This window comes from Megascapheus bottae, chromosome 15 (assembly GCF_031878675.1).
Source record: "Megascapheus bottae isolate mThoBot1 chromosome 15, mThoBot2.hap1, whole genome shotgun sequence".
Taxonomy (NCBI): domain Eukaryota; kingdom Metazoa; phylum Chordata; class Mammalia; order Rodentia; family Geomyidae; genus Megascapheus; species Megascapheus bottae.
This window is the reverse complement of record NC_143523.1, coordinates 754,409-774,238: the sequence shown is the minus strand read 5'-3', so window position 1 is coordinate 774,238 and position 19,830 is coordinate 754,409. Positions and strand designations below refer to the sequence as shown.

At 56.4% G+C, this 19,830-nt stretch overlaps 2 protein-coding genes across 3 annotated transcripts in view; one reads left to right on the top strand and one right to left on the bottom strand.

Annotated features, from left to right (window-relative positions):
- The window catches only part of Inpp5a (inositol polyphosphate-5-phosphatase A), a 176,945-nt gene extending 159,586 nt beyond the window's left edge, over positions 1–17,359 (top strand). Inside the window, exons 10-16 of one of the 2 annotated variants that reach the window (XM_090345574.1) lie at positions 2,214–2,309; positions 2,415–2,489; positions 6,652–6,725; positions 12,716–12,827; positions 15,224–15,292; positions 15,899–15,986; positions 16,073–17,359. In XM_090345574.1, the coding sequence (XP_090201700.1) occupies positions 2,214–2,309; positions 2,415–2,489; positions 6,652–6,725; positions 12,716–12,827; positions 15,224–15,292; positions 15,899–15,979 (507 nt within the window). In that variant the 3' untranslated portion in view covers positions 15,980–15,986; positions 16,073–17,359. The remainder of the gene's footprint in view (positions 1–2,213; positions 2,310–2,414; positions 2,490–6,651; positions 6,726–12,715; positions 12,828–15,223; positions 15,293–15,898; positions 15,987–16,072) is intronic. The other variant, XM_090345575.1, reaches the window with a different exon arrangement.
- A 1,359-nt stretch (positions 17,360–18,718) lies between these two features.
- Nkx6-2 (NK6 homeobox 2) lies at positions 18,719–19,830 on the bottom strand. Its single transcript, XM_090346839.1, has 3 exons — positions 19,425–19,830; positions 19,172–19,344; positions 18,719–19,051 (listed from the first exon to the last, which is right to left on the bottom strand). Exons 1-3 carry the CDS (start codon positions 19,828–19,830, stop codon positions 18,800–18,802), a joined length of 831 nt encoding a protein of 276 aa, XP_090202965.1. The 3' UTR covers positions 18,719–18,799.

The following is a 19,830-nucleotide window of genomic DNA, read 5'->3' as shown; positions in this document are numbered from 1 at the left end:
GCCAGTTAGCTGACCTGTGCTGGGGTGTGCTCTGGGCGTGGTGGGCCTGGCCAGTTAGCTGACCTGTGCTGGGGTGTGCTCTGGGCTGGGTGCTGCACACACAGCTGGCTCTCTGTGACTGGGTGGAGGCCTCACCTCCAGCGGCAGCAGCCAGTCTCAACAGGTGCCTTCCAGGAGAGGCGCTGACCAGGCTCTGGGCCCCACTTAGCCAGTCAAGTCACGTCTACTACAGTGGTCTTTCTACAATTGCTACTTGGTGCTGGCCCTGGGACCTGAACTCACAGCCTGGGCACTGCCCCTGAGCTTTTGTGCTCAAGGCTAGTGCTCTACCATTTTGAGCCACAGTACCATTTCCAGCTTTTTGCTGGTTAATTGGAGATAAGAGTATCATCAACTTTACTGCCCAGGCTGGCTTTGAACTGTGATCCTCAGCTCTCAGCCTCCTGAGTAGCTAGGATTATAGGCATGAGCCACTGGCCCCCTAGCTACAGTAGCCTGAGCTCTCTCCATGGGTTTTTTCAAGGCTAGAGCCACTTGAGCCACAGCACCACTTCTGGCTTATTTTTTTCTATGTACATGGTACTGAGGAATCGAACCCTGGTATTCATGCATGCAAGACAAGCACTCTGCCACTAGGCCACACTCCTGGCCCTACAGTAGTCTTTTTTAAAAACAAAAGTCTTATAGTCTCTTTAGAAAAAAAGAGTTTTTGAGGGCTGGGAGTTTGGCCTAGTGGTAGAGTGCTTGCCTCGCATGCACTAAGACCCAGGTTTAATTCCTCAGTACTACATACATAGAAAAAGGCCGGAAGTGGTGCTGAGGCTCAAGTGGTAGAGCTCTAGCCTTGAGAGAGTCCAAGAACAGTGCTCAGGCCCTGAGCTCAAGCCCAGAACTGGCAAAAAAAATAGTTTTTGAGATGTATTTTACACACAAGACCTAATTCAGTTGTGGACTGTTGATGCAGCAGTTCTCCGAAGGCACCTTTTCCACCTGTGTCCCCATCACAGTCCCAGCCCAGGCGACTGGCCCTGCCTTCTGTCGGGCTTTCTGGCCAGGCATTTATGTACAGGAGATCTGTTGCTAGAAAGGTGGTAGCTGTCCTCTCCCAGCTGTGTGTAGGCTGGGGGATCCTCGTCTCCCTGCATCCTGGGCATCTGTCTGCCGCAGGCCTTCCTCTCTTAGGGAGAGCCTCAGTTTCCCCAGTGGTGTCCAGCCAATGCTTCCCTGCCAAGTGTGTTCAGTACCTGTTGTCCCAGTCCTCTGCAGCATTAGGATGGGGCCCTTGTGCCTGGGTGTGGAGATGGTTTCTGCGCATGTGGGTGGGGCTCCTAGGCCTGGGCAGGGGTGGGGCCGTAAGTGGGGCAGGCCCCTGGGCCATGGCAGCCTCCAGCTCTGTCCTCTGTAGGTCTGCTTTTCAGGAGTGACCTTACTGACCACCTCACTATGTGTTAAGATAAAACGAGTTTCTTAGCAGGCTTGGATTCATCATTAACCAATCCACAGCTGTCTGCTCAGTGACCCTGGCCTCTGCCTCCAGGACAAATGGGGAGGCTCTGATCACTCCCCTTCCGCCCCTCTCTTACCCCAGGGGCCGGAGCTTTCTCAGCAGAGCATGCCAGCTGATCCACGTGCCAGCTGTGCAGAGAAACACCTGTTCCCACCCTGTCCTTGTCCCTGCCCTGTCTCTGAGTTCTCCTGGCATAGGAAGCAACCCCAACTCCTGGTAGAAGCCTGAGCACCAAGCTCGTGGGCCCTGTAGTGCCCTGCCATGGCCTCACTGCAACCTGTGTCTGCCCCTGCCCCAGAGGGAGTGGCTGGGCAGAGGTAAGACTGCTAGGTAGGCAGGACCTTTGCCAAACATCTGCTGTAGCCAAATGTACCAGCCCAGACTATGGTCCCAGACCAGCCTGGGGTCACTTTCTACAGTTGTCAGAGCCAACAACTCATGAGGGGGCCCGTTGCAGGACCCCACTGGGATGTGGGCAATGTGGCTCATTCTCTAGCCTTCGTGTGGGAATTCAGAGCGCAGGGCAGTCTGCCTGTGATCTGTGAGCCACTCTACTCAGCCGCCCGGCACGGGTGACAACCGCCACATGCCTCTTGACGCTGTGAGGGGCTCCCTGCCTGGAGATGTCACAAAACACAGATGTCAGTGTCAAGGTAGCCCAGGCCCAGAGTGCAAGAGGCACTGAGCTTCCTCCCTATTTTTCCAGACACTCTGCACGAAAGCCACCATGCAAACAATCCGGGCCGCCGACACCAATGAAGTTGTGAAGTTAATATTTCGGGAGTCAGACAATGACCGGAAGGTGAGTGGCCTGTGACCAGGGCTCCTGACGTAGGAAAGGCAGTAGTGAGTGGGACTCTGGGGCACGTGGGGCGCCCCCATGCCTTCAGCTTCTCTGACTTGGCAGGTTGTGCTCCAGTTAGAAAAGAAGCTCTTTGACTACTTCAATCAGGACGTCTTCCGAGACGACAATGGCACCGCGGTGAGTCTTCTTTCCAGGCCTGAGGCCATTTATCCCAGGACTCCTCTCAGATGGCACTCACTGAGGCTTGGCTTCCAGGCCTGCTTCTGGGCTTGTGGGCACGGCTAGGGTTGGGCTGGTGGCCAGTGTGCAATACAGCACTTTCTCACCCTGTCAGCATTAGATTCCTCCTGGCTGCCTACAGTAAGAACTAGGGAGTTCCTGGCAACAGGAACTGAGCTGTGCCTTTAACATGTGTGTGTACTGACTATATGTATGTGCCCATGCATGTGTGTAGTAAGTGTATATGTGTTGGCATGTGTACGGAGAACATGTATGCCCATGCATCGGACAGCCACAGAAACAGAACTTTGTGGTGACTGGTGAGGAGGAAACAACTGGAGCTGGGGAGTGGGTGGTGTGAGTATTCTCAAAACATCCATGGAACCAGCGCTGGTGACTCCTGCCTGTAACCCTAGCTATGCTAGGCTGAGATCTGAGGAACACAGTTCAAAACCAGCCCAGGCAGAAGAGTCTGGGAGACTGATTTCCAGTTCAGCACCACAAAAGCCAGAAGGGACTGTGACTCAAATGATAGTCTTGAGACCCTAAGTTTGGGGATGGTACCCAAGCCCTGAATTTAGTCTCCAGGCCGTGGGCATGTACGCACACACACACACACACACACATGTGTACACACACACACACACACACACACACTTTTCTTTTCTAGGGGTGTCTTTTGTGGGACCAAAGTCTGTGTGTTCTCATAGACTGACAAAAATTAATCAACCTTGTGCCACTGTAAGTAGTAAATGGTCTGTGTGTGCCATGTGGCATATAAAAATCAGATAGTTTGAATAATCGGGAGAACTTATTTTGATTCTAATATGAAAAAAAAATGTGGCTAAGTTGAAATCGGAGGATTTCTACAAGTGATTTGAGAAAACCCCATGCTTGTGTCTTGTGTGGTGTCTAAAATCAGGTGCCGAGAGCGGGATTGGAGCTCGGGCCCATTGCCTCCACAGACCGGGCACGCGGTTTGGACAAAGACTCAGGTGGGAACTGGGCTGTCCACTGTGTCCAGTCAGTGCTGAGGCGCTTGCCTCCAGACACAGTTGGGGCCCCAGGGAGATGAGAGCCAGCCCTGGAAGTCCCATCTGCCAGAGAACCGGTCTGTGTTGTTTAGAGCCCAGGCTGGCCCCTAGGTAGGAGGGGCACGATACACAGCCTGGTTAGACACACAGTGATCCTCTCGTGCTCGTGGCCTGGTCAAGCACGGGGTCCACGAACACTGAACACAGACTACCCTGTGCAGATGGATGTGTCTCGGCCAGACTCTGCCCCAAATCCATCGCATCCTTCATCAACCACCGGTCTTGTACTCATCTGACAGAAATTTAATTCAAGCTGGCTCCTGAAAATAATTATTGTATTTTAAGAGTAGTAATCATTGGCCGGGACATGATTGAATGTGTCCATGCCTATTGACTTTTTCTATGATTTATAGCTTTGTTTAGTCGATATTCCCATCGAAATTGTATAATTAATTGTAAGTGTGGCTGTCAGGGCTGCAGGATGGAGTGCCCTGGTGAGGGTTTGGAGAGATTAAATTTTCCTTCACTGTCCCAGGGCAGGGCTTGGGAATCTTGAGGTACTGGGCCTGTTGGATGAAGATGTTGTCTGCGTGGTTAGCAACCACCCAGGCTCCAGGCACATTGATTTTCTAGGCTCTTTTTTCTTTATCAGTGCAGTCTCTGCAGCAACAGTGGAATTTGTGCAGCTGGGACGCCCCTGACAGATACGTATGACCAGCAGCTGCTTTATCATTGTCCATACACTGGCCTTGCTGCTTTTCACTTTGTAATCAAGAAGAATGTTTAAGATACATGTGAGATTGGTTACTGTGTTTGTGAAAAATCTCAAACAGATACAAATGATCAATTCAACCGAGAGGCAACATTTGGCAACATAATTTCCAATCAGATGCCTCTGCACATCTGGCATTTTGAGCCAGTGGCAGCAGTGGCTTTAACTCGCATCATTTCATGTTGATGGGAAGCCTAGAGCTATAGGCATTCTCCACACCATTTACATACAGGGTGAGGACCTGCTGGCCCTTCGGAGTCAGCTGACCGACCACGCTCCACACGCAGAGCAGGTTGGTATCTGCTGGTGTGGCTGTCCTTGGAACCTTCCCTACTCGTTCCCGCTCCGTACTCCATATCTGTGTGGAGTCCAGGAGGGCAGAAGTGCCTTGGCTTTGCTCACAGCTGGCCAGCACTTGGCATGGACTCCTGCAGGCGCTGGGACGGCAGGCACTTGTTCATCCCGGGTGCGGTGGCACGGCGGCGGTGAAGCAGTGTGACCAGAGTGTATCCCTTGGCCTGGGGCTGGCACCTTGAGGAGAGGATTGCTGTGATGATATGTGAGCACGTGTATGCCGGAGGCCTGTTGGGTGGGGGCCTACAGGGTGGGCAGAGGGCAGGAAAGGCCCACAGAGTCCTTCCCACTTCATTCCCCCAAATCTGAAGGAGGCTCGGCGGGCAGCTCTGGTTGCCTGCGGTCTCCATGTGCAGCTTTCTGTGTGCACAGGATAGACAGGGAGGCCAGCTTCTGAGAGCATTCCTACACTGGCCTGTGAGTCCTGACCCTTGTCGCCTTTGACCACCTTCAGTGGTCCAGGGAGGAAGAACTGGCTGCTCCTCCTGCATGGCCAGGTCAGCCGTTTCTGAACAGCCCCTGCTCAGCAGCTCCCTAAAGATAGGAGGAGGGGGGTGTCCTGTGGCACCCAGGCGGCAGAGAGCCAGGCCCTTCCTGGAAGTGAGGCCTGGGTAAGCATGAGGTCCTTGGGAATTTTCTTCAGGGCGTAAAGAGCAGAGAGGAGCTGAGCATCCCTACACCCTGTAACTTTGTGGTGAAACTAAAGTTGACAAGTGGAGAGTGCCTGTCTGCTGTTTCTTGTCTCTGAGTCTTTAAATAGCAGCCCACCTTCATATCACTAGAAATTTCCTAGCATATCCCCACCGCTGCAGAGCGGAGGAGAGGCGCTGCCCTCTGCAGCCTGCAGGTGCAGCCCCAGGGGGCTGAACCTTGACAGTTACTTAACTTCACATTTTACAGTATGTCTTATAAACATAGAGTTTCAGATTATTTGAAAGATGAACACCTAAGAACATGAGCATCCTGCTGCAAAAAAAATGCTGCTAGGTCCCTACAGAGTGGACACGGGAGAAGAAAGGACAGTGGGCTGAAGAGTGGCCCAGATCACCACACAAACTGATGAGAGAGGCAGAAGTGAGCTGCAGAGACAGGGCTGGGCGGGCAAGAGCCCCCACTCATCCGATGGGAGCCACCTGACTCTGTCCCCACAGCTATCCATGGGACCAGTCTCCAGGAGACAGCCTGGGAGTTTCAAACCCATGGTGAAGTACCAGAGCTTCAAGCATAGATTTACAGAAGGGCCTTCGGCAACCCGGGGAGACGGCCAGGTTATCTGCAGGACTACGCAGGCAGACTGTGTCCATGCAGAAACAGCCAGCCCCGGATCAATGAGGGGACAGAGGGGACCTTGAGTCCTGGCACTTGCGGTGCCCTAGCTCTAGTCCTTTTGGTCCTGTTTCAGATAAGGCCTCGTGCTTTGGAGCCTGCGCCCTCCCCACCTCTACTCCCATATAACCAGGATTATAGAGCTTGGATCACCATGCCTGGCTTGTTTTTTAAGATGGAAGCTAGCTAACTTTGCTAAACCGACCTCAAACCACAGTTCTCCCCACTGCCACCTCTTGAGTTGCTAGAATTACAGGCATGAGTCCCTGCACCTACCTATGGCACTGTGTGTGTGTGTGTGTGTGTGTGTGTGTGTGTGTGTGTGTGTGTGTGTGTGTGTGTGATCCATTCACAGAGTAGAGCCTGCTCCCTCTGTGAGTTGCACTGGCACAGTGGGAGGGTGTCACTTCTGCTGGAGAGGGCCGAGTGCTTGTTGCGGACCTGCTCCTCTGAGTTGCACTGGAAATGCAGGGTGGCCCGCCTGCCTGCTACAGGCACTCCTGCTTCCATGCCTCCATGTAGTGCTGTGATTCACTGGGAGAGCAGGTGGCACCTCAGTGCTGGTTTCTGGAGTTACACATGTCCCAGCAAGTAAGACGCCTGACCTGACAGCCTCCTTTTCCTTTTTCTTTAGCTCTTGGAGTTTGACAAGGAGTTGTCTGTCTTCAAGGACAGACTGTATGAACTGGACATCTCATTTCCCCCCAGGTAAGGACCACTGCACTTGCTGGCATGGGTAGCCTTCCTGTCTTTCCTCTCAGGGGTAACTGTGCCAGTGCGCTCCTGTGCATCTCTGCGCATGTGTCTCTGTGTCTGTGCATGCACATCCCATCTCTGCTCGTGTGTCTCTGTGTCTGCATTTCTGTGTGGTCTATGTGTATTGTGTACATGTGTGCACATGTGTGTGTGTGCATGCGTCGTGTATGACTGATACCTCTTCCCTCTCTTTCTAATGCCTGAAAGCAGTTGGCGATAGATATTAAAATTACTGTAGTTTCATTTTTAGGTACAAGGTGCTTTCTATTGGATTTGCAGGGTGGGTTCTATGGCTGGAGGCTGGAGGCTCCCGGTCTGTTTCTCCGGCAGGCCAGCATTTGCTGAGTTTTGTTCTAATATTTATGAAATCCCAAGTCTGGGGCAATAGCACTGGTGCTCTCTGGCCTGACTCAGAGGGCCATACCATAAAGAAGAGGGGTCTGATTGACACAGCCTGAAGTGTGGCAGCCTGGCCTGAAGGCCAGTCTAGTGCCCAGTGTCCCTCAGAGGCGGTGCCCGTGTGCAAGCAGGGCATTTGCAGGTGACTCCTGAGAGCATGATACCCTCATGGGCACCGCCATGGCACGGGCCTCAGTGAGCCCTTCTCATCTTCCTTCCTCTTCAGATCCTATGCCATTAAAATTCCTATCACCCAGGTGGAGAGCCCCTTGGCTCGTCTAGACACTGGCTGCACTCAGGAGGCACATTCTGTGCTTGCTTGTTAGTAAACACGGGGTCCTCACCTCAGAATGCACAGGTGTGCATCTGGAATGAGTCTGACAGCCATTATCCTTCGAGCCTCTGCCTGGGCCACCTCATGCGCAGTGGTTCAGCACGGCCCTATTGGCAAGGGCCCTGTCTCCGCAGGACTCAGAACTCAGCTGTGTTGTGGGTGACTGGCCTGTCCCCTGCTGACCCAGGAGCGTGTGGTTTGTGTCTGTGCAGGGTGCTGGCGCCCAGGTCAGCGAGGGCAGTTTCGGGACGGTATGACCTAAGGGCTCGTGGTCTCTGCCGGGCCTGTCAGGGTGGACTTCTTGTCTTTGGTTTGGAAGCCATTCGCTGAGCCTCCCCAAGCAGCCCTCCCAGGTGAGCGGAGGTATGGGAAGCTAGCTGTCCACAGAGCCCCGGCAGACAACAGGGATCCCGGTTGGTAGGAGATTGGAGCCCGCCCCCTGGTGCACTCTCGTGCCTTTTGTTGTGACTACCTCCATTCTGCGTCCCCAGAGTGTGAGGCTCCTTAGCAGCATGCGCAGCTGTGTGCAGCTCCAGCGGCCCTGGCCATCGCAGAGGCTCCAGACCTGCAGCCCTGCTGTGGGGGCCCATTGGGTGCCCAGGGCCCGCTCCTTGCTGCCCCTCACTCCCACAGGGTCTTGGCGCAGGCCTCCAGCCTATCCACTCTCTTGCAGGGTTGCGCTGTCCCTGCGCTTTCTGTGCGCTAGCATTCTACCACGTGAGTCACAGCTCCACTCCTGGCCTTTTGGGCAGTAAATTGGAGATCACTGGGGATAAATTGGAGTCTCGTGGACTTTCCTTCTTGGGCTAATGTCAAACTGTGATTCTCAGACATCAGCCTCCAGAGAAGCTAGGATTACGGGGTGAGCCACTGGCGCTGTTTGGCTGGACAGGTGGCAGTGGGGGTGTCGAGCCAGCCACATCCACAGGCAGAAGCACGCTGGGTCAGGAGAGAGGCGTGCTGACCACCCCAGGCCACGCTGTTCCTCCTTCCTCTTGACTTCCTCTGCAGCTGGCCGCTTTCCAGACCTGGTGCAGGGAGTAGTTCTGAACCATGAAAGCCTTGCCCGGGGGGCTGTGTCCGCAGGTGGTGGCCCTTCGCCAGGACACCCGGCCTCAGCTGACTTCTCTACAGGAAATGCCATCAGGCTCATGGGAGAAATGCGGTTTCCAAAATTCTGGGTGTTTCGAAAAGCTTGGATTGGTGTTTGGAAGCAAACACTCAATTGCTTCTCCAGAGGGCCTGGGTACCTGTTCCTTCATGAGGACACCCTGCCAGGCGACTGAGCTCCCCGCCCATCGGGCTGCCTGCAGAGGGAGGAGCACACAGGCACACACACACCAGCACCCCACAGTGACACACAGGCACACACACACACACACGCACACAGCTGAATGTCCCCCACCAGTGCTGTGGAGCTGCGGTGAGTTATAATAGTGATACCCACAGGTGCACACCACACTGCAGGACATTTGTCAGGGCTCACATCTTGTCCCACCCACCCCAGAATCTGGATTGCCCAGTGCGGAGCTCACCACGCTGCTCACATGCTGCTGGCCCCAGGTACAGCATCAACACTGTGGGAGACACTCGCCATTGTTCTGCTGTGAGCAATTTCGGGTGCCCTGCTCACCCCGAGGCCCACCTGCGGGCCCCAAGCCCTGACCTGGTGCTGCACACAGTCAGCGTGGCGGGCAGTGGGAAGGACTCTGGGATGGAGTGAGTGTCTGAGCATGAGCTGCCAGGCCTGCCGCCCCTGGGAGAACAGATCTAAAGCCACAGGGCTTCCCTCGAGAGCTCACTGCCAGGCTACGCCAGGGCACAGGGCACTGCGTGGGTCCGTGTGTGGACTTCCTTGTGAAGACTGGCGGGAGGGGTGATGAGGCATTTAAGTGCCTCTTCCTATCACTCAAAACTTCTCAAAGTTCTTTGCCTTGTGGACGAGATCCAGCCGTGGGGAAAGTGTCCGTACTGAAGAAACCTCAGAGAAAGGTTATGTTGTAGCTTTGGGAAGAGACAAAACTGTGTGCTGCACACGGGGCTGGCCGACGGGCCAGGGGCGGGACATGCGGGCTGGCTCCACTGAGCCTTGCTTGTGGGGTAGAGACAGGTGCTGAGGACAGGAAGAGTCAGTGAAATGACAGCCCACGTGGGGCCACAGGGAGGGAGACTCCATTCTTTCAGTTTCCTGACACCAGAGGGCCACTAACCTACCAAATTCTTCCACTTGATAGTTTCAGTGCTGCCACAGGTCTTATTGCCCAGTTCTTTTCCTTTGCTTTTAGGGATTTGTTGTTTTCCTTTGTCAGGCATTTGAAACCATTTCAACAGTCTGTAAAACCAAGGGTTGGGCATTGGTGACTCACACCTGTAACCTACTCAGGAGACAGTGAGGTATGTGGACTACAGTTTGAAGCCAACCCAGGCGGGAAAGTCTGAGAGTCTTCAATTAACCACCAAACGAAAGCCAGAAGTGGAGCTGTGGTGCAAGGATTAGAGCACTAGCCTTGAATCTAGCCTCGCACTAGCAAAACAAACCAGGACAATACTGAGATACTGAGTCCACACACGCACGCACTCACACACACACACACACGTCCGTTCACTAAGACGGGGCCTCCTGTGAGGGTAGGTGTGCCTTCAGCACTCGTGGTGGGGTGCATGTGCAGAACACTGATAGCGAATGACCCTGAGTACAGCTGCTTTGAGGGTCTGTGCCGCAGAGAAGCAGCGTGGGGTAGAGGCAGAAGGGGGCTCTGCCCAGACCTGCTTGCAGACACAGAACTCCCCTTCCCTTCCCACTTTCTCCCAAGGACACAGCCCAGTCCCTGCTCTCCTTCCTGAGGCTGAAGAGGAGTGGAGGGTTACATCTGGATGGGAGGCTGGGCTGGCTCTCCTTTCCGCCCTCCCTCTCCCCTGCAGTGCTCACACACAGCCAGCTTTGTGCTTCCCCACTGTGGTGGCTGCCAGGCTGTGGTTATCCCAGTCCAGCCATCAGGTCTGGTCTGGGCCTTGTCACCAGGGCTGGGCCAACCACAAGCAAACAATGGGCCAGTGCAGGGGCCGCTGTCCACATCCTGAAGGACTGTGCAGGGCCAAGAGGATGGAGGTGGTACAGCCAAGGAGCACAGGTGGGCAATTGTTAATTTTATCACCACTGCAATTAATTACAATGATTATTCCGGGAGCTGAACAGGCCGAGATAGGGCCGACTTGTCCTGTCGCGGCCTGAGCGGGTTTGCTTCCAGATAAGTGGTGCGCAGCGTTGCCTGCATTAATCACCGGTGGACAGGCTCCGAGTACAGGAGGGGGTGAAACTCACCCCCTGGGTGGGCAGGGCACCAGGGCCTCGTAGGCATGTCCCTCACACAGCGTAGGCTGGCCTCTGCAGCCACAACACCCAGCACCTGCGGACCTTGCCGGGGCAGCGAGAATCTTTCCTGAGCCTAACAGTGTCACGCCACTAGGCTGGGTTCTGTGTTGTACTTGTGAATCCTTTCCTGTCTCTGGCAGGCCTGGCCTGTGACTTGGGGACCCGATATGTCCAGGTGGCAGCCAGGTCCAGTGCTTATGCAGGGACGGAAGGGATCTGCACAAGCTCTTATTCTCTGCATTTGCTTGAGAACTAGAACTCATTCGTCTACAAATGCATTTAAAAGTTATCTGCAGGTCCATGTGCAGTGGCCGTGAATTTCGTGGTCACTGCTCAGGTGACAGGAGGAAGGTCATGAGTGTGCGACTATCCCAGACAAAGTTGGCAAGACCTTGTCTTAAAAGTATTGCCAGAGGACTTGGGACCCCGGGTGGGGTTTCATTCCCAGTGCTGCAAAATAGTAATAATAATAATAATAATTAGAAGAAGAAGAGGAGGTGGAGGACCAGGAGGAGATAGAGGAAGTGCAGAGGCAGAGTTTCAGACCTTGGGCTCTTGCTCTGAGGTGTGTAGCCATGCTGGCTCCCATGCAGTCAGCTTGCTGTGGCTTCCTTTGGCAGTGACAATACCAGAGCTGTACTGAGGGAAGATGAGGATCCTGAAAGCATGGCATCCGTTTGATACTATTTCCTTCCAAGTTGGCATCTCACAGAGAGGTGTTTCAGGTTGTGCAGACAGCCACAGGAGCAGGGCCTGACTCCTGTGGGCCTGCGGGAGAGCCACCTGGGCTGCCCTGGACAGCTGAGGCAGGTGAAGTGACAAGCCGTCATGTGGTGTGTAGACAGGTCAGGAAAGGTGCCCTACCCGCCCACCTGTCCTACCCCTGCCTGCATGGGGCTCTAGCAGCTGTGCACGCCTCCATCGGGCCCTTCCCGCTGTGGGTTCTCGATCCCATGGCGACTGGACCTGGGTCCCAGCCAGCCAGCTACTGCCATGGGTCAAAGTCTATTTCTCCATAATCCATGCTCAGGGGAGGTAAGCACTTGAAAAGATCACCTGCCACTTCAGTGTTCTTTAAAACTACAATACAATGTGAGCACGCACCAGGTAAAGTCGGTAGTTGTATACGAGACCAAGGCCACAGTTCCCATGGGAGCTTTTGGGCTTCCCCTTAGTGAACAGGCAGAAACTCATTCTGCACGTGTCACTGAGTCAGGCTGAGAGCCCGCCTCCTCCTCCTACTGAGGACACGAGGGCCACGAAGCTGGGGTAGCCCCGCCACACTGCCTGAGAGAAGCATTCAACTAGAAGGACAGTGGACAGGATCATGACATTGTAGGCCGGGGACATCAGGGATAGGGACAGCAGAACTAGGCGATGGGCAGTGGCCAGTGGGGCCATCCAGGGCTGGGATGAGCTGCGCCAGGGTGACCACAGGGGAAAGTGGTGGGTATCTGGCATCTGCAGGGTGAGGTGGAGCAGGGACCGTCACTGTGACAGCAGAAGGTCCAGCAGAAAGGCGGGCAGGCACCATCTGCAGTGCTGGAGCCCTTCCTCCAGAGGCCTGGAGAGGACCTCGGGCAGGGAGCCGTGGGTAGTCCAGTCCCAGTGTTGTGTCTGCCTGACAGGGACTGAGGTCAGCAGAGCAAGTGGACACACGGAGCGTGAAGGGGTGACCTGAGCTGCCTGCAGCCGCATGGGAGGAGAGCTCAGTTGATGTGGCGGGCTGTTGTAGAGGCTTCTCTGGGCTCTTTCCCTGGAGAGCATGGCCCTCCTTCTGGACCGGAGCACTGCCAGGGCCAGGGTCCTCCCAAAGCCACCCCTCTGTCTCCACAGCTATCCGTACAGCGAGGACTCCAGCCAGGGCCAGCAGTACATGAAGACCCGCTGCCCGGCCTGGTGTGACCGCATCCTCATGTCCCTGTCTGCCAAGGAGCTGGTGCTCAAGGTAACTGAAGCTGAGGGCCAGCCCAGGGGGGAGAGGGCAGAGGGCAGCCCGCAGCCAGGTGGGGCAAGCCATGCTGCCCCGACACCCCTGGATAAGCAATAGCCACATGCTAAGAGAATAGGCCAAAGACAAAACATTCAGGCTTGTGGGGTCACCGGTGTCACAGTCTATCAGATCTGGGGAGCCCACAGCCCCAGAGGGCAGCAGCTCCAGCTGTCCTCACGCTCTCAGGCTCGTGTCTGAGCTGCACTTGTCTGGATGGACTGTTGCATTCTCAGAAGGTCCCAGCACACTCAGCCCTGGGAACTGGCCCTGTTTCACGTGGTTTCCAGGGGTTTTCGTTCCCTCCCACGTTTTAACAGACGGGGGTTTTTCAGGAGCGTTGCGTCCGTGTCAGCTGGCCTTCCCGTGAAGGTGGAGCTGCCCATGGGCGCCTGCGTGTCGCTCACCGTTTCAAGTGTCCGTCCCAGGCCTGGGCCAGAGGTTAGAAGGAGACAGGAGATGCAGGGAGCTGTGAGCCTGGAACTCGGTGCTCTGGTGCCCTGTCCTCCCCACCCAGGCTTCCTGACCATCCCTGCCACCAGGCTGTACCTTGTCAGGTGCCAGTTGCCCTGAGGTTCTCTCTCTGTCCCCAGGCTGGAGCTGGACAATGGGCCCCGTCTCCATGAGGAGGCCTCGGCCCTCATCCAGTCTCCACACGCTCCCAGCCCTGGAGTACTCTGGCAGTGCAGTGACACCTGTGAACAGTGGGGTATGGACGCAGGAGTGTGCCAGTCACCACTTACGTGTGCAGGAAACATGGGTGAGCTCAGGGCTGGTCTCAGCAGCCTCGAGAGGCAGCCCTGCCTTCCAGTGTCCAGTCCAGTATAGGCTCTGGGCTCCACCTGCACACTCAGGGCCACCACTAAGGAAAAGCACTGGGTGCTAACTAGGAACCCACAGACCTGGGGTTCCACACTGGGTAGGAGTCTGGCCTCGGATGTGAGCCTTCCCCCTTGGCCTGGCTTGTGTACGTACTATGTGGAGGAAGCAGGTAGTGGACTTGCAGGCTGGCCGTCTTATGGGTCACTTGCCTGACCAGCGAACCCAGCTGGGGAGAACAGAGACTACGTGGTCCTCTAGGGAAATACCCAGGGCCCCAAGAACTATGCTTTAACAAGATTCTGAAGAGGACATGGTGCTTGCTTGAGTTGGTGGCAGAAGGCTGCTGGGCCCGGTGGCTTCGTGGGGTATGGACATTCCTCCAAGCAAAGCAGCCTAGGAACGGATTGTCCGTGTCGTCCCGTGTCACAGCCGGAGTGGGAAACGGGCCACTGCCCCTCCTCGGAGCCGAGGGCAGCGCGTGCCTGGCTGCAGAGGGGCTGCCTCTGGGGCTGGAGTCCCGCCAGCCCTTCCCTGGGGCTCCCAGCAGGCAGCGGGCATGACGGGCGAGCAGTCTCTGAGGCACCATCCATCATGCCACGCTCCGCTTCCCACCGTGTTCCTTTCTGCTTCTCAGCCCCAAACACGGACGGCAGCGCGGTGCCCGGGAGCCTCCGTGATGAGTGCTCAGCGGGGTGTGCCTGGGTCCTGCTGCGCCCACTGTCATTTGTTTATCTGTCCAAAGATTATGCAGTTGAAAACCCACGATTCTATGCTGCCTTTGTAAATTACCAGGCCGCGTTTGATGAATGTCTCCGCACCTCTGCGGAGCTGCCTTGCACTCCTGAAAGATTGGAAAGTGTTGGTGCATGCAGTACCGAAGGTTATGTTTTTATATTTTCTGGCAGGAGACCATGCTGGAAAGTAAATCTACCTTAAGCTTCCTACTGCATTAAAGATAATTCAGTTTTAACTTTATCGTCTTGGATGCTTCAGCTGTGGATACAAAACTGGGGACTGTTTGGAGCTGACCGATTACCAGCAGGAACCCTTGACCACTGCCTGCCAGTGCAGAGAATCCCCTGCATCTCTTCTCCCTCGTGCCTAGCTCTGGGTTCATTGAGCAGGCTGACGGAAACAATGGGAAATAGATGAGCTGCTGTAGTTAGTGAAGTACCCTTGGAAAAGACACTCCGAGTGGCACTGAGTGCGTTGGTTGAGGGTGTCTAGGAGCCTGTGCAGAGCCAGGGAGGCCCAGGAGCCTGGGTAGAACTGAGCAGAGCCAGGGAGGCTGGACCTGAGCTCCCAGGTCACCTCTGTCCCAGGCAGGAGCTGTGGTGCTGAGAGGTCAAAGGTGACCTACCATGGTTGGCCTGTCCCTTCTCCGGCCAGCTCCTACCACCTTTCAGAATCCAGCGGGTAGGGCAGGTGACTGCCACCTCTCCACTCAGGATGCCCATAGCCCCTCCTTGTCACCTCCTGGTGGCACCTCAAGGGACTTCAGCCCTTCCACACTGCGTTCTGTTTGCTTCCAGTCAGAGAGTGAGGAGAAGGTGGCCACCTACGACCACATTGGGCCCAACGTCTGCATGGGAGACCACAAGGTAAGCTGCTGGGTGGAGCCCAGGCCCGGGGTGGGCCGCCTCACCTCCTTCCTCTGTCTATCTGCAGGCCAGGTTGAATTGTGTTTATGTAGTTTTAATATAAAAACCAAAAAGACAGATGGGTTGAGAAAAGGAAGGCAAAATGACTGGTTGTGCTAGGAGAAAGTTTATGATGCACTGTTTGCCAAACGCATCGTCTCCACTGGTTACTCTGATGGACAGCTTCACAGTGCATTTGGCTGTTGGGGGCTTTCCGTGGTGTGCTCACATCAGCCGGTCAGAGCGATAGATAGGTGTCCTGTAGGCTTGGTTGCTTGTGACAGGCACCAAACATCTGTGCAGGGCCTGAAGTAGGGGGAAGCCCATCACCCTGCCAGGTGGATGTGCTCTGCTTACTGGGGGGCGGGGCTTAGCAGCCAGCATCCATATCATGTTTGCCTGGAGCACCTTCCTCAGGACTTGTAGGTGGCTGGGGCCTCTGGGCTCAGGCAGTCTTGTCTGTGCACAGACCCAGGGTCTCCTCCTGTGGACGCGGCCCCAGCCACCCAGGAGACGCCAGGGCCCGTGACCCATGCCTGCTGATGCCCTTTCTTCTCCCCACTGCAGCCCGTGTTCCTGGCCTTCCGAATCGCGCCCGGGGCAGGTAAACCTCATGCACATGTGCACAAGTGTTGTGTCGTGCAGTGACGTGTTGGTAAATATGACTCCTTCCCTTAGTTCTCTTTCTGCAGCTTTCCCTGGTGTGTTTGTTCCTTTAATGAATGATTGGTCTCCCTTCAGGGAAGAGGAGCCAGCGCCAGGCCCTCCATGACACCTCCCTGTAGCCGCGTATCAGAGCTACTCCAGCCGCTGCCTCGGACGCCCCAGCACCACCGCTGGACGGCCGGCCCCACACTTCGCTTCAGCCTCCGGAAAGCTTCACATACCTCACTGTCGTGTCTGTTCGTGTGACATTAAGTAGACGTGCTGGGTTTTAAATAAGTCACAGTCCTATTGCCAAAACTCTAATAGTCAAGCAACGAGATTCTGTGTTGTAGACACACTTTTCCATTTGTCATGAGTGTCTGTGGAGGGGCTTCTCCGTGTAGAACCTGGGGTGGCGGGTGTCCCCCCTGCCAGGAGAGTGCCCAGTGCCAGCCCATGCAGACAGGCCCCCACGGTCTGACGCGTCTGCCATGTGACATGGCCTCTGAATCACACTGCAGCTGCTTTCCATTTTTATATATATATATATAAATACATATAAATATATACTTTTTAAAATAATTTATAAATCTTACCAAAACTTATGCTGATATACTTTCCAGTATGAGTGCACGCGTGACCTATCGGCAGGCAGACCGAGGTAGCAACTGAGTGACACGTGCCAGCACGAGCTCCTGGGGTAGGGCCTGCCGTGCCGGGAGGCACAGCCCCACTGCACTGGTCCCCGCGCTTGTCACTCCTCTGCCTTTCTCCGTGTAATACTAAGAACTGAATGTGAAGTTTGTAGCTAGCCTGGGTGTACCTTTTAAGAATTTTGTAAACCATTTTGTCTTTTGTTACCGTTTTATGGTGCCAAGTATCCTACGTTAAAACCATAATCCCGTGGGAGAATTAGAAATAGCCTCGTCTGCTTCCCACGGAGCGCTTCTAGCATGGGCTGTGTGTCAGCGTGGGAGAGAAGGGACATGGGGGGCTGCCTGCCACCTGCCTGCTAGGCAGCGGGCGCCCTGTGGCCCACACTCGGCTCCCAGCACTGAGTACCACGGAAGGCAGCCCAGAGCCTGCTGCCAGAAGAGACACAGCGTGTGTTTATTGATTTCCTTCTGAACACTACAGCTCCTGGACTGGGCAGAGGCGTGAGTTCACGTTCGCTGTAGGAATCACTACCCTGGAGAGTGATTGGGTGTCTGCAGGTGGCCTGGGTTCTTCAGGCTGTGGTCCGGTCTGGGGGAAGTGCTGTCAACACGCCACGTCCTGGCCACCACTCCGAGATTGTCTGGGTTTCTGCTGTGGGTCCTTCTTCTGAAGGCCTTTGGAAGAGACTGCCCGGTTCCTAAGCAATAAAATTGGTCCTGGTGAAAACGGTTCCTGGTGCTTTGTCTCCAGCCTCCCCTTCCCATCTCTGAAATGCTAAGTTCTGCTAGTGGCCCCTTGTGCCCTGTTGTTTTGCTTTAGCTCATGAATCCTAGCATTTCACTGCCAAAGACTGTCAGAGGAACCAGCCCTTGAACTCTTCTCTGTCAAGAAAAAGGCTTATCCCTCAACATTTGTGAGAGAATTACAGAAGTCATTTGCTTTCAACGAAACCTTAAAATGAAATTAACTCCTCTGGTCTTATCCTTAGCTGAGATATGGCTCATTCACTGAAAAGACACAGTGTACCCTTAAAAAAAATTACCTAAGGGATAACACCTAGACCCTGAGTTCCAGTGCAGCCTATGTACACACACACACACACACACACACACACAGTTTCTTTTTAACGAAAAACCAGCCAATCACCTAGGATTCAGCTACAGGAAAAAATGCAAAACAAAACTAAAGACTATCACATTTCTCATAAACATTTCAAAACTACATTCCAAGAGAAAACTTGAATTGATCTAATTGCATTGAATAAGCCACCTTACAGCCCACACTTAAATCTGCTGGGAAGCACCTGCGGAATAGCTCCAAAAAGTCCTGGGAACAGAGAGACAGCCAGTGGGCCTCGGGAGGGAGCCCAGGGCATATTCCTGGCAAGGAAACTCAGGGCGGGGAGCCACAGCCGGCCGCTGGGCTGGAGCCTCCGCGAGGGAGACACAGCCTTGCCAAGGGGCCAGGAGCCATTTCCTCAGCCGGGGCCCTGAAAGGGCCCCTCCTCGCCGGTCTCAGCCGGGAGCCTCCAGAGCTGCCTCCCAGGGCAGCAGCCTTTTGAACGTCTGGTCCCGATGCTTAATTTAAATGAGAATAGCGCTTTCCGCCCTCGAGGAGACGGCGGCGCCTGCGGGCCGCGGGCTGCCCTGGCCCGCTTCAGGAGTGGGATTAGCAAGTGCCTTCGGAACACTTGGTGCTCTGGCGCAGGCTTCTTGAAGATAACGAAATCAAATCTGCCTGGAGCGCGGGGTCCAGCGCCTGCCCTCCCGGACGCACCCCGCAGTCGGGGCCACCGGGGGCGCCTGCTGGGCTGAGGGGACGGGGCGGGGGCGCCTACCTGCGCGCTCGGCCGAGCTCGGTGCGTCTTCCCTTCCCAAGGCGCCTCCTTCCCGCGCGCGGGGCCGGGAGCTCCCCGGCCTTCGGGGAGGGACCGACGGGCCCGGGCCGGGGAGGGAGCCGCCGCCCGCGGGCGCCGCGCTCCGGACGGAAGAAACACGCGGGGCAGCCAGGGGAGCCGCAGCTCCGACGAGGACGAGTTAAATAATTTATTGATAATACAAAGACCCGCCCGCGCCCGCGCCCGCGCCCCGCGCCGCGCCCGGCCGAGCCCGCTCTATAACTTATTCTGCAAAAATATATGTACACGCGGGGCGCCGGCGGCCGGGCCTACGAGGCGTCGCCCGCGCCCCCGCACGGGCTGACCAGCGCCAGGCTCGCCGGCTTGTGCTTCTTGAGCAGCCGCGCGATCTTCTCGTCGTCCGAGTTGGGGTCCAGGGGCCGGTTGTACTCGTCGTCGTCCTCCGCGTCCGAGCCGCCCACCTTCAGCTTCTCCGCGTCCGAGTCCTGCTTCTTCTTGGCGGACGCCATCTCCGCCGCGTGCCGCTTGCGCCACTTGGTCCGGCGGTTCTGGAACCACACCTGAGGGAGGAGAGGGGCGGAGGGGCCGTCAGGGCGGCCCGGACCCGCGGGCCCGGCCTTCGCGGGACGCGGGCGGCGGGGGGCCCCGGCGGCGGCGCAGGGCCCCGGCGCCGCGCTCACCTTCACCTGGCTCTCCGTCATGCCCAGCGAGTAGGCCAGGCGCGCGCGCTCGGGGCCCGCCAGGTACTTGGTCTGCTCGAAGGTCTTCTCCAGCGCGAAGATCTGCTGGCCCGAGAACGTCGGCCGCGAGTGCTTCTTCTTGCCGTCCTTGTCCAGGACCCCGCCGGCGGGGGCTGCGGAGGAGGGCGGTGAGCGCGGCCGGCGCCGCCCGCGCTCCGCCCGCCCCGCGCCGCGCCCCGCGCCGGACACTTACCCGGGCCGGACAGGCGCGGGTCCCTCCAAGGCGAGCCCTGCACCACGCCGGGCCAGAAGAGCGGCGGGCGCCCCGGCAGCTCGGCCAGGGGCTTGGGGTAGCCGCGCGCCACGGCGGCCGCGGGCCCGAAGTAGACGCCGGCGGACGAGGGGAGCCCGCCGAGACGGGGCAGGCCGCCCAGGAGCCCGCCGCCCGCCGCGCCCACCGGCCGCCCCAGAATGTCGCTGATGCCGTGCGGAGTGCCCAGCGGCAGCTGCGCGCCCAGGCCGCCCAGGGCGGGCGCCTTGAAGCCGGCAGGGCCCTGCAGCGCGTAGGGGAACAGCGACGTCTTCATCTCGGCCATGTTGTGCAGCGCGGCCAGCGGCGCGCTGCTCAGGACGAACGCGCCCGAGCGGTTAGCGTCCAT